Here is a 26,319-nt window from a genome sequence, read left to right as displayed (position 1 = left end):
TATAGACAGGCTGCCGGAATGGGTGGGCACATGGCAGATGAAGCTTAAGGCAGGGAATCATGAAGTGATACATTTTGTTAGGAAGAACGAGAAGAGACAATATAAAGTAACGGTTGAATGTTAATTTTTGTTATAATCCTAAAGTGGCTGCAGAAACAGTGAGACTTGGGGGTATATATGTGCAAGTTGTTGAAGGTGGCTAGGCAGATTGAGAATGCAGTTAAAATGACAGGTGGAATTCTGGGCATTACAGGGCAAAATTTTGTGAAGTCTCAGCCACCTGCTAGAGTTCTAGAGAGGCCCCTCATCGTCTCTTTTCGGGAAGGCCCATGCATCTTTGGCCACTCACCCAGTGGTAAGTCTTCCCAAAAGTCCAAGGACAATGGGGGTAGAGGATCGGCCTACTGAGAGCTGTTGAAGTGCAACATCCCCTCCGAGGCCTTGGATTGAGGAGGGACCCAACCCAGACACAATTGAGTGATGATGGGAAAGGAATCCTGGAAGAGAGGTCAGCAGCAAGGGCATGAGGATGGTTCTGAGCCACCCTTCCCAATTCCACGTCCCTTGATCAGGCACGGAGTGCATTTGTATGAGGAAACTCCCCTTCAACCCCCAGGGAGCCTGCAAGCAATCTAGCTGCAGGATGAGGCCCTTAAGCAGGCGGTAACTATCCACTTAACAACTTCAATTGAGGTTGGTTGGGAAGGCCTTCCACAGGACATAATCAGGCAGAGGCAGAAAGATGGCAGGGCCCTGCCCTTCCACCCATTTAAATGGCCCTCTGCCACCAAACCAGCCTCCAGGGAGGGCAAGATTCCATCCACAAATAGAGGAGTTGACTACAAAGGTAGGGGAATTATTGGTTTGGCATCAAATTCTGGGCAATGCGCTTTAGGAAGAATGTGAATGGTTCAGAGAAGGTATACTAAAGGTTTACCAAAATGATTCTGGGGTGTGGGACCTCAGTTACATGTATATGATGGGATTGCTCTCCTTAGAGAAGAAGGTTGAGAGATTATTCTGAACATCTCTATCAAATCTCAATGAGTCTAGCTAAAGTAGATAGAGAAATATTCTTATTGGCAGATGGATCAAGAACCACCTGATTGGCAAAATAATCTATGTCGATTTGAGGATACATTTTATGCAGCAATTTGCTTGGTTCCAGAATGACACTGATTGAGAGCCTAACGGAGGCAGATTTGATTGTGACTTTCGAATTGGATAATCCCCAAAGGGAAAGAATTGCAGAGTTACAAAAAAAGGCTGGGAAGTGGGACTAGCTGAGATGCTGTTGCAGAGAAACAATGGGCCAAATCGCCTCTTTCTGTGCTGTGACCATTCTATGACATTTTTCCATTAATCACCCATGCTAACCATGATTCCTGGACCTGGAAATAAAGCATTGGCTAAAATGGTCAATTTAACAGAAGAAAGAGGGAAATTCCTAGTCGGTTAGGGTTGAAATCATTTCAACAAGTCCAAAAATGGTCAAAGGGAACATAAATGAGAGATTGTGTCGTGAGTTCTGAGTTTTGCTTTGCCAATGATGAAGTCATTCAAAACCTTAACCAATGCTTTCACAGCACCACGCAGAGGAATGGTTGAGAAACTTAACTCCATCTTACTATCCAGTTTAAATCTTTATAATTTTCTAGCAGAACGTTACGATACTCAGCTAAAAAGCGTGAGATCTCGGCTTAATATTCCCACCATGGTGGTTCAATAATTTGAATTGACTTGAGAATTAAATAAATAAAGAATAAAGAGCTGGAATAAGTAAGGTTTGAAATGGTCATAAAACCCCCATTTGACCATTCATGTCCTTTAGGGAAGGAAAGCTGCTGCTTTACCAAATTTCAATACCATTGCAGTTAAGTCTTAAGAGTCCTCTTATGTGGCCGAATAAACATTTGCGTCAAAGTGCTACAGGGAATAGGAAGATCCATGTCTCAACTATTATCAGTTTACAAAAGAACAGTTTCTGCAACTGCATGTTGGATTTCATAAATGTTAGCTTAAACTATGATAATTCTGAATGTTTTTATCACCAGAGTGTTCATTTCAACAGTTCAAATATAATTTGATGCGGCAGAATACCTTTGTAATTTTTTAATTGTTAATCATCTGCTTGGGGCATTTATGCTCAAAAGAGGAGGCATCACAACTTGAAACTGGAATTTAGAAACTGGACCAAATTTGGAATGGTGTAATTTTGCTTTGACTGATGATCGTCATCGGAATCTACTTATTATTAAAATAACAAGTAGTCAAACACACAACTTACAACCACAGTGATTTGAAATCACCACCAATCCTCAGGTTTCCCTTTCCTAGAACAAAGAGAAATTTCAGCAGGTAATATAGGTACTACCATCTTTTTATTTAAAAATTCTTTTACCTGGGAAAAGACTCTCCATAAGGATCGGTACCGGATAGGATAAGTATACATGGCAGGTCTTCGAGGTCCATGTAGGTCAGAGGTGTCCAATTAGGGTCCTCTATCTTTTGCCAAACCTTCCAAAATAAGAGATTTATATTAATCAAATGGCAGTACACATCAATACTTGTTGAGTACATGGCCTACATTATTATTGACCTCTTCAGCAGAACACTCAACCACAGCATTTTAACAGCCTATTTGTTCTGTTGATGTCATGGCGCAGACATCTACAGCATTAATGTTCAATATTTATACTAATTGGTAGATGAGATGTAATTAACTAAGGTTCAAAACAATTTGTCAAATCACAAGGATTAAAGTGTTCCTTATAAATCAGAAGTTTACAACACTGAAATAGCCATTTAGTCCCGTCCATCGTTTTGCAAGTGCAATTTAAGCCAATCCTGCTGACTCACTCAGTCTCTCCCCCAATAAAGTGGATAAACTAATCGCGCAGATAGCTATAAATGGGTATGATATAATTGGGATTATGGAGACATGGCTGCAGGGTGACCAGGGACGGGAACTGAATGTCCGAGGGTTTACATATTTTAGGAAGGACAGGCATAAAAAAAAAGGTGGCGGCGTGGCTCTGTTGGTTAGAGGAAATTAACACAATAGTGAGAAAGGTTATTAGCTCTGACAATGTGGAATCTGTATGGGTAGAGTTGAGAAATACCAAGGGGCAAAAAACATTAGTGGGTGTCATATATACACCCACAAACTGCAGTAGTGATGTTAGGAATGGCATAAACACGAAATTAGAGATGCATGTAATAAGGGAATATCGGTGGTCATGGGTAATTTTAATCTTCACATAGATTGGGCAAATCAAATTAGCCACAATGCCGTAGAGGAGGAATTCCTGGAATATATATGGGATGGTTTTCTTGACCAGTATGTGGAGGAACCAACGAGAGAGCAGGCCATCTTAGACTGGGTACTGTGTAATGAGAAGGAAATCATTGGCAATCTGGCTGTGCGAGACCCCTTGGGGATGAGCGACCATAACATGGTAGAATTTTTTATCAAGATGGGAGAATGAAGTAGTTGATTCGGAGACTAGGGTGCTGAATCTTAATAAAGGAAACTATGAAGATATGAGGCGTGAGTTGGCCTTGATAGATTGGGGAGAGTCATTTAAAGGGATGACAGTGGATAGGCAATGGCAAACATTCAAGGAACGCATGGGAGAACTGCAGCAATTGTTCATTCCTGTCTGGCACAAAAGCAAAATGGGTAAGAGGGCCAATCCATGGCTTACAAAGGAAATTAGAAATAGTATCCGATGCAACGAAGAAGCATACAGATTGGCCAAGAAAAATAATAGTTCTGAGGATTGGGACCAGTTTAGAATTCAGCAAAGCAGGATCAAGGGATTGATTAAGAAGGGGAAAGTACAGTGCGAAAGTAAGCTTGCAGGGAACATAAAGACTGACACTAAGAGTTTCTATGGATATGAGAAGAGAAGAGATTGGTAAAGAGAAATGTAGGCCCCTACAGACAGGCCCCTACAGACAGAGTTGAGAAATACCAAGGGGCAAAAAACATTAGGGGAATGCATAATAAGGGACAAAGAAATGTCTAAGCAATTGAATATATACTTAGGTTCTGTCTTCACAAAAGAGGACACAAATCAGATACCAGAAATGCTGGAGAATGAAAGGTTTAGTGAGAGGGAAGAACTGAGGGAGATCAACATTAGTAGAGAAATGGTGCTGGGAAAATTGATGGGATTGAAGGTGGATAAATCCCCAGAGCCTGAGAATCTGCATCCCAGAGTGCTTAAGGAGGTGGGTCTGGAAATACTGGAAGCATTGGTGGTCATCTTCCGGGATTCTATGGACTCTGAAACTGTCCCTGCAGATTGGAGGGCAGCTTATGTCACTCCAGTATTCAAAAAAGGAGATAGAGAGAAAGCAGGGAATTATAGACCAGTAAGCCTAACATCGGTAGTGGGGAAAATTCTTGAATCCATTATCAAGGACTTTATAGCGGAACATTTAGAGAGCAGTGGCAGGAACAGTCAGAGTCAGCATGGATTAATGAACGGGAAATCATGCTTGACAAATCTGTTGGAATGTTTTGAAGATGCAACCAGTACAGTTGACAAGGGTGAGCCAGTCGATGTGGTATATTTGGACTTTCAGAAGGCGTTTGACAAAGTCCCGCAGGAGAGATTATTGTGCAAAATTAAAGTGCATGGGATTGGGGGAAGTGTATTGAGGTGGATAGAAAACTGGTTGGCAGAGAGGAAACAAAAAGAGTAGTAATTAACGGGTCCTTTTCAAATTGGCAGGGTGACTAGTGAGGTGCCACAGGGATCGGTGCTGGGACCCCATCATTATATATTAATGATTTGGATGAGGGAACAAAACGTAACATCTCAAAGTTTGCAGATGATACCAAGTTGGGTGGGAGGGTGAACTGTGACGAGGATGCAGGGATACTACAGCTTGATTTGGACAGGTCGGGCGAGTGGGCAAATCAATGGCAGATGCAGTATAATTTGGATAAGTGTGAGGTTATTCACTTTAGAACCAAAAACAGGAAGGCAAATTACTACCTGAATGGTTGTAAATTGGGAGAGGGGAGTGTGCAGTGGGACCTGGATGTCCTTGTGCACCAGTCGCTGAAGGTAAGCATGAAGGTGCAGCAGACGGTAAAGAAGGCTAATGGTATGTTGGCCTTCATTGAGAGATGTTTCGAGTACAGAAGCAGGGATGTATTGCTGCAATTATACAGCGCCTTGTAAGGCAACACCTAGAATAGTGTGTGCAGTTTTGGTCTCCTTTTCTGAGGAAGGATGTTCTTGCTCTCGAGGGAGTGCAGCGAAGGTTTACCAGACTGATTCCAGGGATGGCGGGACTGTCATATGAGGAGAGATTGACTAGGTTGGGATTGTTCTCCCTGGAGTTCAGAAGAATGAGGGGGGATCTCAAAGAGACTTATAAAATTCTAACAGGACTAGAAAGGGTAGATGCAGGGAAGCTGTTCCCAATGATGGGTGTGTCCAGAACCAGGGGCAAAATTCTCCTACCCGCCCCGCCACATTTCTGCCCAGACCGGCCGGCGGGAGTCTCCGTAACACCGGCCGGTCAATGGGGTTTCCCATTGTGGGGCAGCCCCATGCCGTCGGGAAACCCCCAGGCGCCGGCAAAACGGAGACTCTCGCCAGCGGAGAATGACGCCCCAGGGGTCACAGTCTGAGGATTCAGGGTAAACCATTTCGGACAGAGATGAGGAGACATTTCTTCACACAAAGAGTGGTGAGCTTGTGGAATTCATTACCACAGGAAGTAGTTGATGCTAAAACAGTGAATATATTCAAGAGGCGGCTGGATATAGCACTTGGGAAGAATGGGATCAAAGGCTATATGAAGAAAGCAGGATAAGGCTATTGAGTTGGATGATCAGCCATGATCGCGATAAATGGCGGAGCAGGCTCGAAGGGCCCAAAGGCCTCCTTCTGCTCCTATCTTCTATGCATCTATATATTGATGCATCCCTGTATTCTCTGATTCCATTCTTTTATCTATTCTTCCCTTAAACTATTCACTGATCTCAGCCTCAACCACTCTTTGTGGCAAAGCATTATGTGATTTAATAACTCTGCATAAATAAATTATTTCTCTTTCCTCTTCTCATTACCTTCATGGTCATTTCAAATTCATGATTTCTCATTAATTTCCCAACCAGATGAAAATCTTTTCCTCGTCACTTTATCAAACACTTCACCATTTTAGAAATCTTTGTTAAATCATCTCTTAGCCTCTGCTCCATTGGAAACTGTCACATTATCTCAAACCATAACCATAATTTCTCAGTCCCCGTTACCACCCTGATGAATCCACACTGTGCACTGTTCATGGCTTTAATGACATTTCTCTGATGGAACATCCAAAGACAGTGCTCGAACTGCGGTCTAATCACTGCCTTGTATAAAACTTGCTGTGATTAATGTGCACAATCTTTAATGATAAGCCTCTGTTTTCTTTTGAATAATAATATGCTTATATGTAACAGAGAAAAAGAGTGTGTATTGAGATGATGACTTTCATAACCTTAGGATGCCTCAAGTGCTTCATGGCCAACCAAGTATTTTTTGACGTGGTCCCCGTTATAATGCAGGGTTAAGCAGCATTTCATTTCCGCACAACTGGGGTTCAAAAACAGTAATCAGCTAAATGACCAGACAATTTGGAAATCACAATGATAACTTAATACACAGTGTTGGAACAGTTCAAAGCCTTTGAAGATGTTCAAGTCAATTATGAATTAATCGCGAGGGATTCAAGAGCAGAACCCCAGGTGTCCAGATCATTGGCAGGGAGATCGACAATCTTATGTCATCAGGGAAAGTAGATCGTCAATCCTAAATTAGGTCAGATTCTTTCTCAGCCAAGGTCTAACTTGAGTTCACCAGAACTTTCATGGCTTTAGACACTATTGATATCAGGGAAATGGGATAAAGGAAAGGACATTAAGAGAGAAGAAAGCGAAAGCACAGGTTAGGGGAATTACCAATGTAGAATAAAGGGACCAAAGGTCGTACTGGAATCCAGAATCTTACTAATGTTACAGGAGTAAAGCTTAGTGACACTCTTAATGGCGGAGCAGTATGAAACAATATGATGGAAGCAAAGTCGTGTTTCATTATATTCGCACATATTCTTCATTTGAAATTTCAAATTGGCCAAAATATTATGGAATTACAGTGAAACGTTTCTGCTTTTTGAAAGAATGTATTTTTTTTGGGTGGGAGTGAAGTGAGTCAAGGCAATATACAAAGGCTATCTGTGGGTGTTATCTAGTCACGTTATCATAAAAAGAAGTTATTATTAATTGCATCATAAATTTTTCAACTTTGAAATTCTGGAACTATGTGAATTTTGCAGAAACATGATGATCGCAAAGGGTTATTCTTTGCACTGAACTCCTTGAAATGCAATAAAACGACCTTTTTAAAATTTCATTAATGGGATGTGAGCGTCACTGGCAATTCATTGCCAGCATTCATTTTCCATCTCTAATTGCACTCAATTTATTGGTGAGCTGTCTTTTTCTAAATCCTTTCATAGAGTGTGGGCGTCGCTGGCTAGTCCAGCATTTATTGCCCATCCCCAATTGCTGAGCTGCCTTCTTAACCCACTGCAATCTATGTATTGGAGGTATCCACACAGTGAAGGAACAGCAACATACAGTACAGTGTGTCAAATCTGGCTGTCCAAAAAACGGATTTGTTGGAAAACAGGACATTTTTTAAATGTGCCATGATTCAATTTTAATTGAGAGAATTACAAAACACATACCAGGACAATTAGGCTAGGCCAAGCTATAACAAGGGGCTATTTCCCAGGATCAATCGTCTTAGAGTTGAAGGAGAATCATAGAGTCATAGAATTTACAGTGCAGAAGGAAGCCATTCGGCCCATCGCATCTGCACCACACCTTGGAAAGAGCACCCTACTTTAACCCACAGCTCCACCCTATCCCCAGTAATCACACTTATCTTTTTTGGACACTGAGGGGTAATTTAGCATGGTCAATCCACCTGACAAGTACATCTTTGGTCTGTGGGGGGAAACCAGGGCACCAGCAGACACGGGGAGAACATGCAGACTCCGCACAGACAGTCCCAAGCGGGAATCGAACCTGGGACCCTGGAGCTGTGAAATACAGTGCTTTTTTAAAATACATTTAGAGTAACCAATTTTCTTTTTCCAATTAAGGGGCAATTTAGCGTGGCCAATCCACCTAACCTGCACATCTTTGGGTTGTAGGGGTGAAACCCACGCAGACACGGGGATAATGTGCAAATTCCACACGGACAGTGACCCAGGGCCGGGATTCGAACACGGGTCCTCAATGTCGCAGTCCCAATGCTAACCACTGCGCCACATGCTGACCCGTGCAGCACAGTGCTAACCACTGTGCTGCAAATGGAGGTTTCACAGAAGCCTCAGAGATATCTAAGAGTTTGGAATTAGCATTAGAAACCTTTTGTGATCTCTCAAGCAGCAGAAGGCTGCAAAAAGGCACAACCCACCGTGATTATATGCAAACAGAAGTTTCGTTGCAGCGTGGTATTATAATCGAACCATATAATCATAGCCATATCAAATGTCTTTTACTGGATGCGATCTAACAGTCACGTTGCACCCTGACCCAGAACGCGACGCAGCCGGTAAATCTCACGAGAGGCGTTGCGTGAGATTTCCCAGGCTCGCCATGCCTCACGAGATCTAACTGGATCTCGCGAGATATCGCAATCTGGATCCTGCCCACAATGGGCGGGATTTAAATTTGCATATTTAAATATGCAGTTACCCACACTTGAATATGCACTCACCAGATCTAACCAGCGCCTGGGATTAAATCACCTTGACGAGGAGACCCCAACCGTGCTCCATTTCGCACTGGTCTCTACAAATGGGGACCAGGTCGAACGGCACTGGGGCGGGAGGGGAGCGGACTCACAGACAATCGGAGGAACAGCAACGCGTGGTCTCCAGGTGGTTGGCCTCTGGGCAGGGTGGCATGCTGGCACTGCTGATGCCACCCAGGCACCTTGGCAGTGCCAGCCTAACAATGCCACCTGGCTGCCAGCCTGGCACTGCCAGGGTTCCCAGGTAGCATTGCCAAACTTGCTGAGGCACTGCCAAGGTGCCAGGTTGGCAATGCCAATGTGGCATTGGGCCCACGCCAGGTATCAGACCCGGGGGTGCCCTGTCCTTATGAGGTGGACAGGCTACCTTTATTCCTGCACTTTCACAATCTCATGCTATGCTCGTAGAAAGGGATGAACGGAAGTCGGCTTTCTTAAAAATCAGGCAACCAGATTACTTCAGAAAACAACCAGAAACTAATTAGTTAAGTATGGAGAATCTGTTTTCGTATTTTGACAAAGGATCAGGAGAAATTAGACACATTTGCAACTGCAGTGATGGATTCACGGCAGTTACAAGCAACAGATAATATTCACTTGGGGACTGCAGGAATCTTTATGGGAGACAGGAACCATAACTGGGCAACAGAGGAAGAACAGGGATAAAAACTTCCAAAAGCAGCAGTTAGACCAAGGAAAGTTAAATCCACCCGCCTGAGTTATTATATCAATGTCAAATAAAACTGATCTCATTCAAGGAATCTGATCTGCCACAACGCACACTAAAAAGCATACCATAGAAAGCATCCTATCGGGCTGCATCACAGCCTGGTATGGCAACTGCTCGGCCCAAGACCGCAAGAAACATCAGAGAGTCGTGAACACAGCTCAGTCCATCAGACAAACCTGCCTTCAATCCATTGACTCCACCTACACCTCCCGCTGCCTGGGGAAAGCGGACAGCAAAATCAAAGACCCCTCCCACCCAGCTTACTCACTCTTCCAATTTGTTCCATCGGGCAGGATAAAAAAGTCTGAGAACACGCACAAACAGACTCAAAAACAGCTTCTTCCCTGCTGTTACCAGACTCCTAAACGACCTTCTTATGGACTGACCTGATTAACACCACACCCCTGTATGCTTCACCCGATGCCTGTGTTATGTAGTTACATTGTGCACCTTGTGTTGCTTATTATGTATTTTCTTCTCTTTTCATGTACTTAATGATCTGTTGAGTTGCTTGCAGAAAAATACTTTTCACTATACCTCGGTACACGTGACAATAAACAAAATCCAATCCAATCCAAATCCAAAGGGCAAGTAAGAGACAGGATATTCTACAAAACAACAGATTATGATCCAGGTCTCATTTGATATGGTATACAGAAATTGTAAATACAAACCAGTAGTTTACCTTCAGTTGTGTCAGAAAGTGCTGGCTAATATTAATTTTTGTGTTTGGCATTCCCAGGATGATTTCAAATCTATGCTGCAAGCCCAGGCGATACCTGACCTGACACAATCGTTCATACGCCAGTGCAGCTAATGAAATGGAGGGAATCCTGAGCAAAACCATGTAACCGTGACTGCTTGGGCAGCTTCCCGTAGAATTTGTGAGGCTCTGAATTATCTCTAGTGTTTCCACAGAAGAGTAGTTCTTCATCTGTAAATGCCCTGCCGTCACCATCATGGCTGCTGAGTAATGTTGGATTAAAATATATGTCCAGATCACAGCACTGTGCATCTTGGGAAACCTTAAGGCAAAAATAAAAATAATTTAAAACCTTCTTCAAAAAAAAAAATCAACTTTCTCAAAGTTATAACAACAATAAAACTTTCAGCTATATTTGTCCATAAATTTGGCTCCTGCTGATGTCACAGGTAATATTAATACATAGTCCTGTAGAATTCTAAAACAATCAATTAATAACTGCACAGGACTTTTCAACACTTGGATTGCATCACCACTGTTGCACAGACACTATTTTTGCATCACTTATTACAGAATCACGAAAGACTATTTTGTGCTCCCTCTCGAACTATTCCTTGTTTCATTCGTTTTATAATCCGGTGAAATGAGGTTGGGTTGTTGGCAATGAAGTCCCAAATCAGTAAAAGCATTCCTGAATCATCTGAAATAAAAGCAGCAAAGTCTCATGCCACTTAATCCGATATGTGAGATTTAAAAAATCAATTGTGCTCAAAAGTCATTCACATGCAGTAAGGGGAAAATCATGATTGACGGTGAAAGAAAATCAAAGGCAGAGGGCACAAAAAGATAGGAAAGATGGGAAGGTGAAAAGATAGGAAAGTGCAGAAATAAGAGCCAAATTGATGCACTATTTTCCCTAATAATGAAATGGTTCAGCTCTTGCCTCCTTTCTGTGATGCTTAGATATGACCATTAGATGGTGCTGTAACCATTTTAAAATTAAACTTCGGATATCATGAATAGTAAAAGGCACATTGTGCATTAATTCTAGTCAACCAGAAAGCAATGCAAAACCTTTCCTCAGTTAAGGATGAAGTTTGACTAAAGTTTAATCTCCAACTAAAAGGTGACAAAAGTAGGCATAAAATAAAAGCACTCTAGGGTGCAACTGTAATTACTTTCAATGGTTTGATTTGATTCAAAGATCCTGATGGTAACTCAAATGCTCTAGTTTTTAAATAGACAAAGTAATGGCAGGATGGGGTATATCTACAAATGGTTGGTGCAGACAGCTATATTCGGCTGTTTTAACAGTAAGTAAAAAGTTCAGAGCGTGGACTTAAATTGTCACATCATTTGAAGACATTTTACTGGAATCCACTTGGATGTTATTGTTCCCGTTTCTTTTTAACAATTTTTACTTACCCCTCAATTTTGCCTTTTGGTGCTGCGCGCACTGGAAAACACGCGGCTAAGAATGCTCGCTATGGGACTTTGTTCCCATTTAGTGAAATCGTGCCCATGTACTGCAACTCCCATGCTCTCTCCCCATATTCCTGCATAGTCCTTTATTTCTGACCATTAGAAAACATTATGGTCTGTAGCCCTGGAGGTTGCAGGACTTCCGGTGCATATCCAAGCGCCTTTAAAATTAGTTGAGAGTTTCTGCCTCCACTACCCCTTCAGGCAGCAAGTTCCAGACCCCTATTACTCTCTGGGTCAGAAGAATGTTACTCATCGCCTGCCTAAACTTTCTAACAATCACTTTAAATCCATGCCCCCCTAGCCCTGGCCTCTCTGCTAAGGAAAGTAGGCCCTTTCAATCTATTCAGGCCCTCACAAATTTATACCTCTCAAATGAAATCTCCCCTCAACCTCCAAGGAGAACAACCTCAGTTTATCCAATCGTTCCTCATAGCTGCAATTTTCCAGTCCTAGAAACATCCCAATAAATCTTTTTGGTACCTTCTCTAGTGCAATTACATCCTTTCTACAATAAAAAAAAGTTGTCATAGTCCCAGATGACCATAGGCTGCTCTCCCTTTTGAGAAGGGTGGTAATTTAATCTGAGGATCACCACACCTCAGGCAAGGGGCAAAGTTGAGAAGTTGGGCTTTCATAAATAACCTCAGCAGGTACAGGAATTAAACTCACGCTGTTAACCTTACTCTGAATCATATGGCAGACGTTGTCCAACCAACTGAGCTAGACCGGCCCCTCTACAACAAGGTGGCCAGAACTACATGCAGTGCTCAAGTTGTGACCTAACTAACGTTTTATACAGCTCCAGCAGATCCCTACAGTTCAGAAGGAAGACATTTGACCCATTAAGTCTGTACTGACCCTTTCAAAGACCGCCCATGCTAGACCCACTCCCAGCCCTATCCCTGTAACCCCACCCAACCGTTGGATATTCAGGGGTAATTTAATATGCCGAATCCCCCTAATCTGCGCATCTTTGGACTGTGGGAGGAAACCGGAGCACTGGAGAAAACCCATGAAGACACGGGAAGAATGTGCAAACTTCACTGACAGTCACCTGAGGTCAGAATCGGACCCGGGTACCTGGCACTGAGAGTTAGCATTACAAACCACAGTGCCACCATGCTGCCCTATATTCTTCTATGCTATGCCTTGGTTAATAAAGGAAAGCATTCCATATGCAATGCATTCCAATGCATCACCATACATTGAACTACAACAAGTTGTATTTATATAGCACCGCTAACATAGCAAAATGTCTCAAGGAACTTTTCATGCATGTTGAACATAATCTGGCATTGAGCCACATTAAGAAGTATTCATGACAGATAACCAAAATCTTGGTCAAATATGAGTGTTTTTATAAATATATTTATTCAATGAATTTTCAGTTTATCACATACAAAACAGCTCAACAGAATTTATACAAATTGTTATTTTAAAAAAATTAATAATACCCCTATTCAACCCTCCAAATCAAGACCTAACCCCTCCATTACCCCGATCCCCCAACCCCAAACAACCCCCTTCTAGTTTCTGACCACGGCCAAGTCCTTAAAGAATGTGATGAACGGCTTCCACCGGAATCAAACACTTCCCCTGACCCTTTAATGGCAAATTTGGTCTTTTGACAAGTCCCCCAACCACGCTGAGGCCTTTGGTGGAGCCAGCCACCTCCATCCAAGCAGGACCTGTCTCCGGGCAATCAGAGAGGCAAAGGCCAGGACATCAGCCTTCTTCCCCTCCAGAAGCACCAGCGAGTCCGACACCTCAAAGATGGCCACCAATGGACATGGTTACAGCCTTACCCCCACAATCTCCGACATTTCTCAAAAAAGGAGACTCAGAACCCAAACATCTTAGGGCAGGACTAGAACAGGTGTGAATGGTTCACAGCCTCCCTTAGACGTCACTCACAACTGTTCTCTATTCCTGGGAAGAACTCAATCATGCACACTCTAGTTAAGTGCGCCCTGTGAACTACTTTGAACTGTATCAGGCTGTAACCTGCACATCTTTGGACTGTGGGAGGAAACCGGAGCACCCGGAGGAAACTCACGCACACATGGGGAGGATGTGCAGACTCCGCACAGACAGTGACCCAAGCCGGAATCGAACCTGGGACCCTGGAGCTGTGAAGCAATTGTGCTATCCACAATGCTACCGTGCTGCCCATGACTGGAAGACAGTTGAGTCCCCAGCCGCCATCATCCTGGCTGTTTAAATGCCACCAAATTTGACAAGGGGTGGGGGGATGTGGTGCATTAAATTCTGCCCAGTACACTACGTACTTTGTGTCTTTTCGTTCACCCATGATGTGTTGCAGATGTTCAGGTTAGAGTGATGGTGCATTGGGGTAGATTGAGCATGCTCGAGATTGGAGTGTCCAGGATGTACTGCGAATACTTTGGTAGATGGAACATGATCAAATTGGAGTAAAAACTAAAGATGCTGCAAACATTCAGCAGGTCCATCAGCAGCTGCGAAGCGAGAAACAAAGTTAACATTGGAGGCTGATAACCTTTTGCCACAACAGGACTCAAATTGGACATTTCGGTATAGGTTTGGGCATTGGAATAGATGGAACATGCTAAGATTATAATTACCTGAGCATGTTCCACATATCCCAGTGTTACAGCACATTCTGAAAATTATAATCTTAGCATGTTCCATCTATTGCAATGTCCAAACCTATACCGAAATGTCCAATTTGAGTCCTGGTGTGGCAAAAGGTTATCAGCCTCCAATGTTAACTTTGTTCCTCGCTTCACAGCTGCTGATGGACCTGCTGAATGTTTGCAGCATCTTTAGTTTTTACTCCAATTTGATCATGTTCCATCTACCAAAGTATTCGCAGTACATCCTGGACACTCCAATCTCGAGCATGCTCAATCTACCCCAGAGGACATTAGTTGACAAACTCAGACCATCTAACTGTAATTAATGAAAAGATCTTGAAAGCCGTGAAAAATAATGTTGGAAAGAAGGGTACAAGTGGCAGCCCTTCAGCAGAGACAGAGAAGGTGCGAAGCTCATTGGGCGGGGGGGGGGGGGGGCGACCTCGACGGGTGAGACCGTGCCGACCGCAGTAGAAACACTGACTGAGGTAATGGCACTCGAGATTGAGTGACAATTTGGCAAGCACTGTTGCTATTTTTCTCCTATACTCTTTTACTCTGTCCTTTCTGTGGTTCTGTTCCAATTATGGCAATCAGTGAATTTGCCCTTCTTTCTATGTCATCTATGTCCGAATGCTTAGAGTCGCCAGGTATCAAATGATACCACCACAAGTTTCAACCGGCTATCGATCAAAGAGCCAAACACCAGTTAGTTAGTTCAAGGTCAAGGTACTTTATTTACACACAATTAGTCATGCAACATAAACACTACTAGTTAACTACACCTATCGACTAAGACAACCTGTACTTAACTTCGGGCACCCAGCTTTATTCAGAAAACAGTGGCCGCTGTTCGATTCTCAATCTATCGAGTCCGAAGGAGTAACTGCTGCTCAGCTGGGCTCATCCGTCTGGTAGCGAGCGTTGAACTTGTACTTGCTTCTGGTGTTGCTGCTCTTGGAGATGGCCCTGACCGGGGTACCAGGACCAAGAGAGAGTGAGCATATGGCGGACTCTTCTTTTTGTTCTTCGGGGTTTTCGCGCTCTTTTGGGCAGTCGTTCAGTTTGGGCCTTACTAATTGGGTGATCCCTGATCACTCCATTCGATTCCTAACCAATAAGTGGGCCGGGATCTGGATGGCTGGGCGTGTCCCAAGTGGTCACTGACCCCGGTGTTTGCATTTCCCTTCAACGGGGAGTGGCGCCAATATGTCTGGGACTGTACCGGTTGCTCGAGTACCAGTCCTTTGTTTTGGTGAAGATGGGCCATCAAATGCTAATCGGCCCCATTAAAATGCTAATTGGTCGGAGTTCCGATACCGTCTGGACTTCTTGCTTACAAATATGGATTTCAGGCCCGGAGCCTGTCTGAGTCTTGGCGTGTCCATTTTACCCGCCAGGCTTTGCAAATTTCTTTGTACCTAGTTGTAAGTGGCCATCCCAGATGGCTACAGCACTTTGAAAGTCAAGGAATCGAGATGACTGGCACCCTGAAAAGGTCTGCTGAGGACTGCTGGGCCCGATAACATAAAGATTGGGAAGGACTTCAGAGGCAGTGAAAGAGCATGGAGGTGCTGAAGGGAGTGGAGGAGACCTTGTTGTCACATAACGACCAAACAGCCATGCTAGAAGCTGGGATGCTGGTGGTGGTGGAGAGGAATAAAGCCCCGGAGCAGAAGTTAAGGATCTGGAGAACAGGTCAAGGAGGTTAAACCTCTGGATCGTAGGGTTGCTGGAGGGAGTGGAGCTCCAGAGGCCAACTGAGTAATTTGCCCAGATGTTTGCAACGTTCTTGTGTGTGTGTGTGTGTGTGTGTGTGTGTGTGTGTGCGTGTGTGTGGGTGGGTGTACCTCCTGAGCTGGATAGGGATCACTGAACATTTCCACAGCTATCGAAAGAAGGAGCAGATCCTGAAATGGCCAAATAAATTGTGGATATGAGGTGGGATGGAAGCAGTATTTGAATATATCAGGGTGTCAAGGCAGAGCTTACAAAGAGGCATGTGGCTTTTAATAAGGCAAAGTTAGCTTTGTACAAAAGCGGAGTGCGATTTGGAGTGGTGTACCCAGCGACATTGAGAGTCACGCACAACTCAAAGGATCTTTTTTTTAAGACGGTGGAGGAGGTGGAGGCTTTCGTCGAAGAACAAGGACTTGGACTGAATTGAGAAAGTTTGAGTGGGACTTTTTTTTTTTTTAAATTTAGATTGACCAATTATTTTTTTTTCCAATTAAGGGGCAATTTAGCACGACCAATCCACCTAACCTGCACATCTTTGGGTTGTGGAGTTGAGATCCACGCAGACACAGGGAGAACATGCAAACTTCACACAGACAGTGACCTGGGGCCAGGATCGAACCCGTATCCTCAGTGCCATAGGCAGCAGTACTAACCACTGCGCCACCCTGAATGGGACTTTACTTTTTTTTAATAAATATTTTTCATTCTCTTCCTTTTTCACATTTTCCCCCCAAAATTACACACACCAACAATAAACAATAATCAGTAACAATTATGTCAATCCCCATATCAATAACAATGATCCCATCCTCCCACCAAACCCCAAGCATTAGCCCGCATGTTCACAAACAAATGACAAAAAGGAATTAGGGATCACCCATAGTCACCGTTAACACACACAGCCTCCTCCCCCCAACCCTCCCAACCACACGCCCCAACTAATGTTCGATGTTATCCAGTTCTTGAAAGTGCATAATGAATAATGCCCATGAATTGTAGAACCCCTCCATCCTTCCCCTCAGTTCCAACTTAACCTTCTCAAGAGTCAAGAATTCCAACAGGACCCCCTGCCACGCCAGGGCACAGGGTGGAGAGGTTGCTCTCCAACCCATCAGGATCCGTCTTTGGGCGATCAACGAGGCGAAGGCGAGTGCCTCCGCACTCGTTTCCAACACTGGCTGGTCCGACACCCTAAATATGGTCTCCCGGGGTCCCGGGTCCAGTTTCACGTGCACCACTTTAGAAATTACCCTAAAAACCTCCTTCCAGTAATTCTCTAGCTTTGGACAGGACCAAAACATATGAACGTGATTAGCAACCCCCCCCTCCGTAACGTTCACACACCTGTGTACCACCTTCAGCTGTATCAGCCCCAACCTCACGCACGAGGTGGAGGCATTCACTCTCCGGAGCACCTCACACCAGAACCCCTCCTCCATATGCTCTCCCAACTCTTCCTCCCACTTCGCTTTGATCCCTTCCAGTGGTGCCTTCTCCTCTTCCAAAATAGCTCTGTAAACTGCTGACACTACCCCCTTCTCCAGTCCCCTTGTCGTCAGCACCTCCTCCAGCAATGTGGAGGCTGGTTCCTCCGGGAAGCTCTGTATCTCCTTCCTGGCAAAATCTCGAACCTGCATGTACCTAAACATTTCCCCCGCTCCAGCCCATACTTCGCTTCCAGCTCCTTCAATCCTGCAAACCGACCCCTAAGAAACAAATCTTTTAGTGTCTTAAATCCCTTCTCCTCCCATTTCCGAAAATTTCTATCCCACCTCCCTGGCTCAAATCTGTGGTTCCCCCGAATCGGCATTTCCCTTGACCCTGCCCCCAACCCGAAGTGTTGGTGAAACTGCCTCCAAATTCTCAATGAAGCTATTATTACCAGACTCCCTGAGTACTTCCCCTGGGCTATCGGGAGCGGCCCTGTTGCTAGTGCTTTCAATCCCGACCCCCTGCACAAGCTTTCCTCCATTCTGACCCACTGGGGATCAACCCCTCTGGCCCAGCTCCGTACCTTCTCCACATTCGCCGCCCAGTTGTAGTACAACAGGTTCGGAAGACCCAAATCCCCTGCCTGCCTTCCCCTCTGTAGCAGCACCTTTCTAACTCTGGCCACCTTCCCTCCCCATATGAACAAAGTAATCCTTCCTTCAATCTCTCTGAAAAAAGCCTTTGGCAGGAAAATCGGCAGGCATTGAAAAATAAACAGAAATCGCGGCAACACATTCATTTTAACCCCCTGTACCCGACCCGCCAGTGACAGAGGGAGACTGTCCCACCTTGCCAGATCAGCTTTCACTCTCCCCGCCAAACTAGAGATGTTGTACCTGAGGAGCCCCCCCACTCCCGGGCAACCTGCACCCCCAGATACCTAAAGTGAGTCCCTGCCCTACGGGATGGCAGCACCCCCACCCCTCCCCCATCCCCGGCCGAGACACCACAAAATATTCACTCTTGTCTAGATTTAGTTTGTACCGGAGAAAGACTCAAACACTCGAAGAAGCTCCAATATTCCCCCTATTGACACACTCGGTTCCGACACGTATAACAGCAGGTCATCAGCACATAAGGACACCCTATGCTCTATCCAGCAGCCCCCCCCCCCCCCGCACTATTCCTTTCCATATCTCCAAACTTCTTAATACGATGGCCAACGGCTCAATCGCGAGTGTAAACAGTAGGGGGGACAGAGGACATCCCTGCCTAGTCCCACGGTGGAGAGAAAAGTATCTCGAGCTGATGTTGTTTGTGCGGACACTCGCCCTCGGCTCCTTATAAAGTAGCTTTACCCAGTTCACAAATCTTGGTCCAATCCCAAACCGCTCCAGAACTGCCGTCAAGTACCCCCATTCTACCCGGTCAAACGCCTTCTCAGCGTCCAATGCCACAACCACCTCTGTTTCCTTCCCCTCTGCCGGTGCCATAATGACGTTCAATACCCTTCTAACGTTTGAAAACAGCTGCCTCCCTTTCACGAACCCCGTCTGATCCTCCCCTATCACCTTCGGGAGGCACTCCTCCAGCCTACCCGCCAGTACCTTCGCCAATACTTATGCGTCCACATTCAGAAGTGATATGGGCCTATACGACCCACACTCCGTCGGATCCTTATCTTTTTTTAGCAACAGGGAAATCGATGCCTGCCCCAAAGTTTGTGGCAACACCCTTTTCCCTATCGCCTCTCCAAACATCCCCAACATCAGGGGTGCCAGCTTATCCTTGAATTTTTTATAATATTCCATCGGAAACCCATCCGGCCCTGCCACCTTCCCCGACTGCATCCTCCTAATCGCATCCTTTATCTCCTGCTCCACTATTGCTCCTTCTAATGTAGCCCTGTCCCCCCCCCCCCCTAACCTCAGGTACTCCAACCCATCTAGAAATTCCTGCATCTCCCGGTCTCCCCCAGGTGGCTCAGGCCTGTACCTCTCATAAAATTCCTCAAAAACCAGATCCGGAGACACCACCAACTTCCCTGCCCTCTCCATCACCTGGAACTATTTCCCTTATGCTGCCTCCCTCCGGAGCTGACCTGTTAAACTGCACCCCTTGTTCGTCTCAGTTGGCGCACCACCTTTCTGGTAGATAGTCAGTCAAGGCTCGCCTGTAGTTCCTTCCTCTTTTCCAGCTTTGCTGGGTCCCCATCTTCTGCATAACTCCTATCTACCTCCAACATCTCATCTATTACCCTCTGCCGCTCCAACCTCTCGTCTTTGTCCACCCTGGCCTGAAACAAAATCACCTCAACCCTCACCACCACCTTTCGAGCCTCCCAGACAACTGCCTTCGACACGTCACCCGTACAGTTGAAACCTACTTTTCCTCAATTTCCCTTTCAATTTTGTCACAGAACCCTTGGTCCCCCAAAAGTCCCACATCTAATTTCCACCCAGGCCTCTGCGCTACCCCCTTCTCCAGTACCATATCCATCCAATGCGGAGCATGATCTGACACTGCAATTGCCGAGTATTCCGACCCCTTAACCCCAGCCAGCAAAGCCTTCCCCACCACGAGTCGATCCGCGAGTATATCTTATGGACTGCAGAGAAAAATGAGTACTCCCGTTCCCTCGGGTGCATAAACCTCCAAGGGTCCACCCCTCCCATTTCCACCATTAGCCCAGTCAGCGCCTTCGCCCCCCCTGACGGGACCAGCGAGCGTGGCCGTGACCTGTCCAACCTTGGCTCCTGCACCAAGTTCCAGACCCCCCCCACTATCATTTTGTGTGTGTCCAAGTCAGGGATGGTCCCAAACACCTTCTTTGCGAATCCCACATCGTCCCAATTGGGACCGTATACACTTAGCAGCACCACTAACCTCCCCTCCAGCGCCCCTGTCACAATCACATATCTACCCCCCTGATCAGCCACCACTTTCTCCATCTGGAATCGTACTCTTTTGCTGACCATTACCGCTACCCCTCGAGCCCTCCCGTCAAACCCAGAGTGAAACACCTGACTAACCCAGCTCTTTTTAAGTCTCACCTGGTCCTTCACCCTCAAGTGAGTCTCCTGCAGCATTGCTACATCAGCTCTGAATGTAATTTTAATGAGTGTTGATGGGACGGGATTCTTGGGATGTTTAAATATGTTTGCATATATGTTTGGTTAACTGGGGTTGTTTGTTTTTGTATTGTAGGACACATGTTGTTGGGGAAGTGATGGGGCGGCAGAGAAGTTGGGGGTAATGATTAAGGCAGTAATGTGGATAATATGTGCCTCAGGTTGAAAATTGTAACGGTTAAGGTTTTGATTATTCTTTTGTAAAGGGAAGAGGCGAGAGTTTGTCTTTTTTCTTAATTCTTTGGCTGTGGGCCCTGGTGGGGGGGCTACCTCACTAGCAGTTCAATTTTAGCCAGTGAACGGGGTTGAGGTGGAGGCAGGGGCTGCGGTTTGTTGAAACCTGTCCAAACCTGTCCAATGTGCCTTGGGGGGGTTGCTAGGTTTTGATTTTATTTGATTTATTATTGTCACATGTATTACTATACAGTGAAAAGTATTGTTTCTTGCATGCTATACAGACAACGCATACCGTACATAGGGAAGGAAGGAGAGACTGCAGAATATAATGTTACAGTTATAGCAAGGTGTAGAGAAAAGATCAACTTAATACGAGGTAGGTCCATTCAAAAGTCTGATGGCAGCAGGGAAGAAGCTGTTCTTGAGTCGGTTGGTATTCAAACTTTGATATATTTTTCCTGATGGAAGAAGGTGGAAGAGAGTATGTCCGGGGTGCGTGGGGTCCTTAATTATGCTGGCTGCCTTTCTCAGGCAGCGTGAATTATAGATAGAGTCAATCGATGGGAGGCTGGTTTGCATGATGGACTGGGCTACATTCACGACCTTTTGTAGTTTCCTGCGGTCTTGGGCAGAGCAGGCTCCATACCAAATTGTGATACACCCAGAAAGAATGCTTTCTATGGTGCATCTGTAGAAGTTGGTGAAGGTCATAGCTGACATGCCAAATTTCCTTAATCTTCTGAGAAAGTAGAGTCGTTGGTGGGCTTTCTTAACTATAGTGTCGGCATGGGGGGACCAGGACAGGCTGTTGGTGATCTGTACACCTAAAAACTTGAAGCTCTCGACCCTTTCTACTTCTTTCCCATTGATGTAGACAGCGACATGTTCCCCACTACGTTTCCTGAAGTCGATGACAATCTCCTGCTCGGTGGGGGAGAAGGATGGTAAGGAGCACAGTGCTAGATAGGAGGTGGCTGGCAGCCTTTTGGTTGGGGGAGGGGGGGGGACTCCCCGATCAGACCAGTCATGTGGAATGTTAGAGGTTATGAGGGATGGCAATCCTAATTAAACAAAAGGGTGCGATTACTTGCGGGAAGTGTCCTGGCGGATCACGGAGGCAGGTATGTTATAGTCACTGGGACACTGGAAGCTTAGTTAGTACTGCTGGTGAATGTGTAAGCCTCAAACTGGGATGATGTAACATTCATGAGGAGATTGTTGGCCACAATGCCACACCTGGACGAGCATCAGTTGGTTCTGAGACTTGAATTGTGTCTTGAACCTGAAACTGGACCAGTCTAAGCCCTTCAGTGATGGCAAAGGTGCTGCTGGTGTTTATGGAGGAGACCGGGGTGGGGCAGTGGTGGTTTATGCACTCTGGGAGTAAGGAATTTTCATTTTTCTCCTCAGTACATAAAGTATATTCGAGAGTAGGTATTTTTCATGATGGGTAGGTCTCTTCTGCCTGGGGTGAGGAAAGCTAAGTACTCAACGATATGGTATTAGAAGTAGGTTCAGTTCAGCTTCCAGCATAGAGGCTGGATGTGGGGTTATTGGCGGATTTTGGGTTCTGTGGATGAATATAGAGGGTGATAGGTGTGTTTGTGGGGTTTAATGGGAACAGGTTGGTCTCGTCCTCAGTTCTATGGGAGCCCTGAAAGCAGTGATTACAGGGGATATCATTTCGTACAAAAAGCATATAAATGGGGAGGAATACCAAAAGTTGGTGGATGACAGTTTGGAAGTAGACCGCAGGTATTCAAATGATCCAATCCCAGAGCTGCTGGCACGTAGATAGAAGCTACTGATGCAGTTTGACCTGTCATCCACGGGTAAGGAGTGCGCCAGCTGTGGCGCTCGAGGGGGGTTACATATGACTTTGAGATGAAGGCCAATAGTCATTTGGTTTGTTTTGTAAGGGCCACGAAGAATCCAGCACGAGTTTTAAGGATACAAAGTAATAACCTTTATTTACTATAACATATATACATAACAGTAGCAGTAACTTCCCTTGCTACATACTCCTTCCTGCTGGTTCCTGAACTGGCCAACTTATTTATACTAGGAGTTTACTAGTGGTTTCTAGTTTACTAGTGGTTTCTCATTGGGGAAGCTCATACTCCCACAGGATTGTGGGATAGTCATTAGTCTCCAGCCAATGGTAAGTCGACAGGTTATAACAGTTTGCCAGTTGAGGTGGCAGGCAGCCTCCCGAGAGGTTATCCAGGTCAGAGACTTGGGTTGCAGACTGGTGTCTGCTCTGGACAAATGTAATGAATGGTTTGAAACATTTCATAAGAACATTTTTAGGTCAGAGCTGCTGGCGGGGGTTGGGGGGGCGGTGAAGTATGTCAGAATGTTTGGAGGAAGGGCAGCATGGTGGCACAGTGGTTAGCACTGCTGCCTCACGGCGCCGAGGCCCCAGGTTCGATCCCGGCTCTGGGTCACTGTCCGTGTGGAGTTTGCACATTCTCCCCGTGTTTGCGTGGGTTTCGTCCCCACAACTCAAAAGATGTGCAGTGGGTAGGTGGATTGGCCACGCTAAATTGCCCCTCAATTGAAAGAAATGAATTGGGTACTCTAAATTTCTTTTAAAAAGAATGTTTGGAGGACTTAGAGTTTCCCGAGGTGGGGGTGGTGGAGCAGGAAGAGTTGGAGGAACCGTTGGTTGGGCTCAGAGGAGGTCTTGACAACAATAGGGAGGATGCAAACAGGTGAGGCCACGGGGCCAGACGGATTACCGGTGGAGTTTGACAAGACGTTTGAGGTTCAGCTGGTGCCAATATTAGTGGGGATGTTTGGGAACTCGGTAATGCGAGGTTCCCTGCCTGAGATGCTGATACAAGCATCAATTTCACTTCTTTTATAAAAGGATGAGGACCCCGTAGAATGTGGGTCGTCCTGCCTATTTCCCGACTTAATATGCACTCCAAGATACTGGCTAAGGTGTTAGCACTGAGGTTGCAACCATGTCTTTCGCAAGTTATTGCGGAAGATTAGATGGGTTGTGTCAAAGGCGGCAATTATTGTCTAATGTGCGGCAATTGCTAAATGTGGTGCTTTTCCCATTTGAGGGGCGTGATCCATTGGATGCCGAGAAGACTTTTTAAAAATGAAAGGTCAATTTAGCATGGCCAATCCATCTACCCTGCACATGTTTGGGTTGTGGGGCTGATGCACTATCAATTACGAGACGAGAGTTGAGAATAATCGAGGCTTTATTAAGCAGAGAGGTGTGGCCTCCTGCTGCTGCTACCAGAATGGACGCAGCTCGGGTGTGCACACAAATTTCTACTCTGCCTACTGGGCGGAGCCAGCAAGTAGGGATTTACCCCCATGCCTATAGTACAGGAGCCTTACCATATTACCTCTAATAATCATCGTTACAACTATTATACAATCAGTGGTGACTACCACATTCACCCCCTGTTAAAAAAAGATGGTGGAAAAATTTACAGTTTGGTGAAAAACTAAAGTTTACAGTTTGGTGAAAATTTACAAATTCAGCCGGTCGGGTGCCTTGATCCTCCGCTGTGAGCACCTCGGTCCCGGTGGTGATACGGGCGCCTGTGACTCCGGAAGCGTGTTGTTCTCGTCTTCATCCCCTGGTGGAACCAGTGGGAGGACGGATCGTCCTGGGGCGGGGACTGTAGTGAGGTGCGCTGGTGGGAGGGTGGGTAGCGCCGGGGCAATCGGAGGGGGGGGTGTCAGGTGGTGGGCTGTGAGTGGGGATCCAGCTGATGCCAGGTCCCGGAGGGAGACTGTGTCTTGGCGCCCGTCGGGGTACGCCACGTAGGCGTACTGCGGGTTCGCGTGCAGTAGTTGTACCTTTTCGACCAATGGGTCCGCCTTGTGGATCCGCACGTGTTTGCAGAGGAGGACGGGTCCAGGAGCTGCCAGCCATGTTGGGAGCGAAACCCCGGAGGTGGACTTCCTGGGGAAGGCAAGGAGACGTTCATGGGGGTTTTCATTAGTTGCAGTGCAGAGTAGTGATCGACTGGAGTGGAGCGCGTCGGGGAGGATCTCCTGCCAGCGGGAGACCGGGAGATCTTTAGACCGCAGGGTCAGCAGGACGGCCTTGATTCTCCCTCTCCACCTGCCTGTTTCCCCAGGGGCTGTAGCTGGTCGTCCTGCTCGAGGCAATGCCCTTGCTGAGCAGGGACTGACGCAGCTCATCACTCATAAAGGAGGATCCCCAGGCGCTGTGGTCGTAAGTGGGGAAAACGAACAGGGCGAAGATGCTGTTGAGTGCTTTAATGACCGTGGCAGACGTCATATCAGGGGATGGGATGGCGAAGGGGAATCGGGAGTATTCATCGACCACGTTCAGGAAGTACGTGTTTCGGTCGGTGGAGGGGAGGGGCCCTTTAAGTCCATGCTGAGGCATTCAAAGGGACGGGAGGCCTTCACTAGGTGCGCTCGGTCTGGCCGGTAGACGTGCGGTTTGCACTCTGCGCAGACAGTCTCTGGTGATAGCCCTGACCTCCGCAATGGAGTAGGGCAGGTTGCGGGCCTTTATGAAGTGAAAGAACCGGGTGACCCTTGGGTGACACATTGGCCATCGTGTAGGGCCCGGAGTCGGTCCACTTGTGTGCTGGCACATGTGCCTCGGGATAGGGCATTGGGGGGCTCGTTGAGCTTACCAGGGCGATACAAAATCTCGTAATTGTAGGTGGAGGGCTCGATCCTCCAGCTTAAGATTTTATCATTTTTGATCTTGCCCTGCTGCATATTGTTAAACATGGAGGCAACCAACCGTTGGTCAGTGAGGGGAGTGAATCTCCTGCCGGCCAGGTATGCCTCCAGTGCCGCATAGCTTCCACGATGGCTTGGGCCTCCTTTTTGACGGAGGAGTGCCGAATTTCGGAGGCGTGGAGGGTGCGGGAAAAGAATGCCACGGGTCTGCCTGCCTGGTTGAGGGTGGCGGCCAGAGCGACGTCCGATGCATCGCTCTCGACCTGGAAAGGTAGGGACTCATCGACCGTGTGCATCGTGGCCTTGGCGATGTCTGCCTTGATGCGGTTGAAGGCCTGGCGGGGCTCAGCCATCAGGGGGAAAACTGTGGAGTGGATGAGTCCTTGTCCGCATAGTTAGGGACCCACTGCGCATAATATGAGAAAAACCCCAGGCCTTGGGGCAGTAGGGGAGGGGGAGTTCCATGAGGGGGCGCATGCGGTTGGGGTCGGGCCCTAAAACTCAATTTTCCACAACATAACCAAGGGTGGCTAAGCGGTTGGTGCGGAACACGTACTTCTCCTTATTGTACGTGAGATTAAGGAATTTAGCAGTATGGAGAAATTTGAGAAGGTTGGCGTCGTGGTCCTGCTGATTGTGGCCGCAGATGGTGACGTTATCTAGGTACGGGAAGGTGGCCCGCAGCCCGTACCGGTCAACCATTCGGTCCATCTCACGTTTGTAGACCAAGACCCCGTTAGTGATGGCGAAAGGAAACCTAAGGAAATGGTAAAGGCGGCCG

The 26,319-nt window shown here is 46.3% G+C and overlaps 1 protein-coding gene across 7 annotated transcripts in view; it reads right to left on the bottom strand.

Annotated features, from left to right (window-relative positions):
* greb1 (growth regulating estrogen receptor binding 1) overlaps nucleotides 1-26,319 on the bottom strand; it is a 563,483-nt gene that overhangs the window by 162,781 nt on the left and 374,383 nt on the right. For all 7 annotated transcript variants that reach the window (XM_072498796.1, XM_072498792.1, XM_072498791.1 and 4 more), the window contains 2 exons: nucleotides 10,247-10,586; nucleotides 2,402-2,517 (listed from right to left, as the gene is read on the bottom strand). In XM_072498796.1, the coding sequence (XP_072354897.1) occupies nucleotides 2,402-2,517; nucleotides 10,247-10,586 (456 nt within the window). The remainder of the gene's footprint in view (nucleotides 1-2,401; nucleotides 2,518-10,246; nucleotides 10,587-26,319) is intronic.

This window comes from Scyliorhinus torazame, chromosome 4, assembly GCF_047496885.1.
Source record: "Scyliorhinus torazame isolate Kashiwa2021f chromosome 4, sScyTor2.1, whole genome shotgun sequence".
Taxonomy (NCBI): domain Eukaryota; kingdom Metazoa; phylum Chordata; class Chondrichthyes; order Carcharhiniformes; family Scyliorhinidae; genus Scyliorhinus; species Scyliorhinus torazame.
Note: the sequence above shows the minus strand (reverse complement) of the source record. Positions and strands in the feature narration are given on the sequence as shown.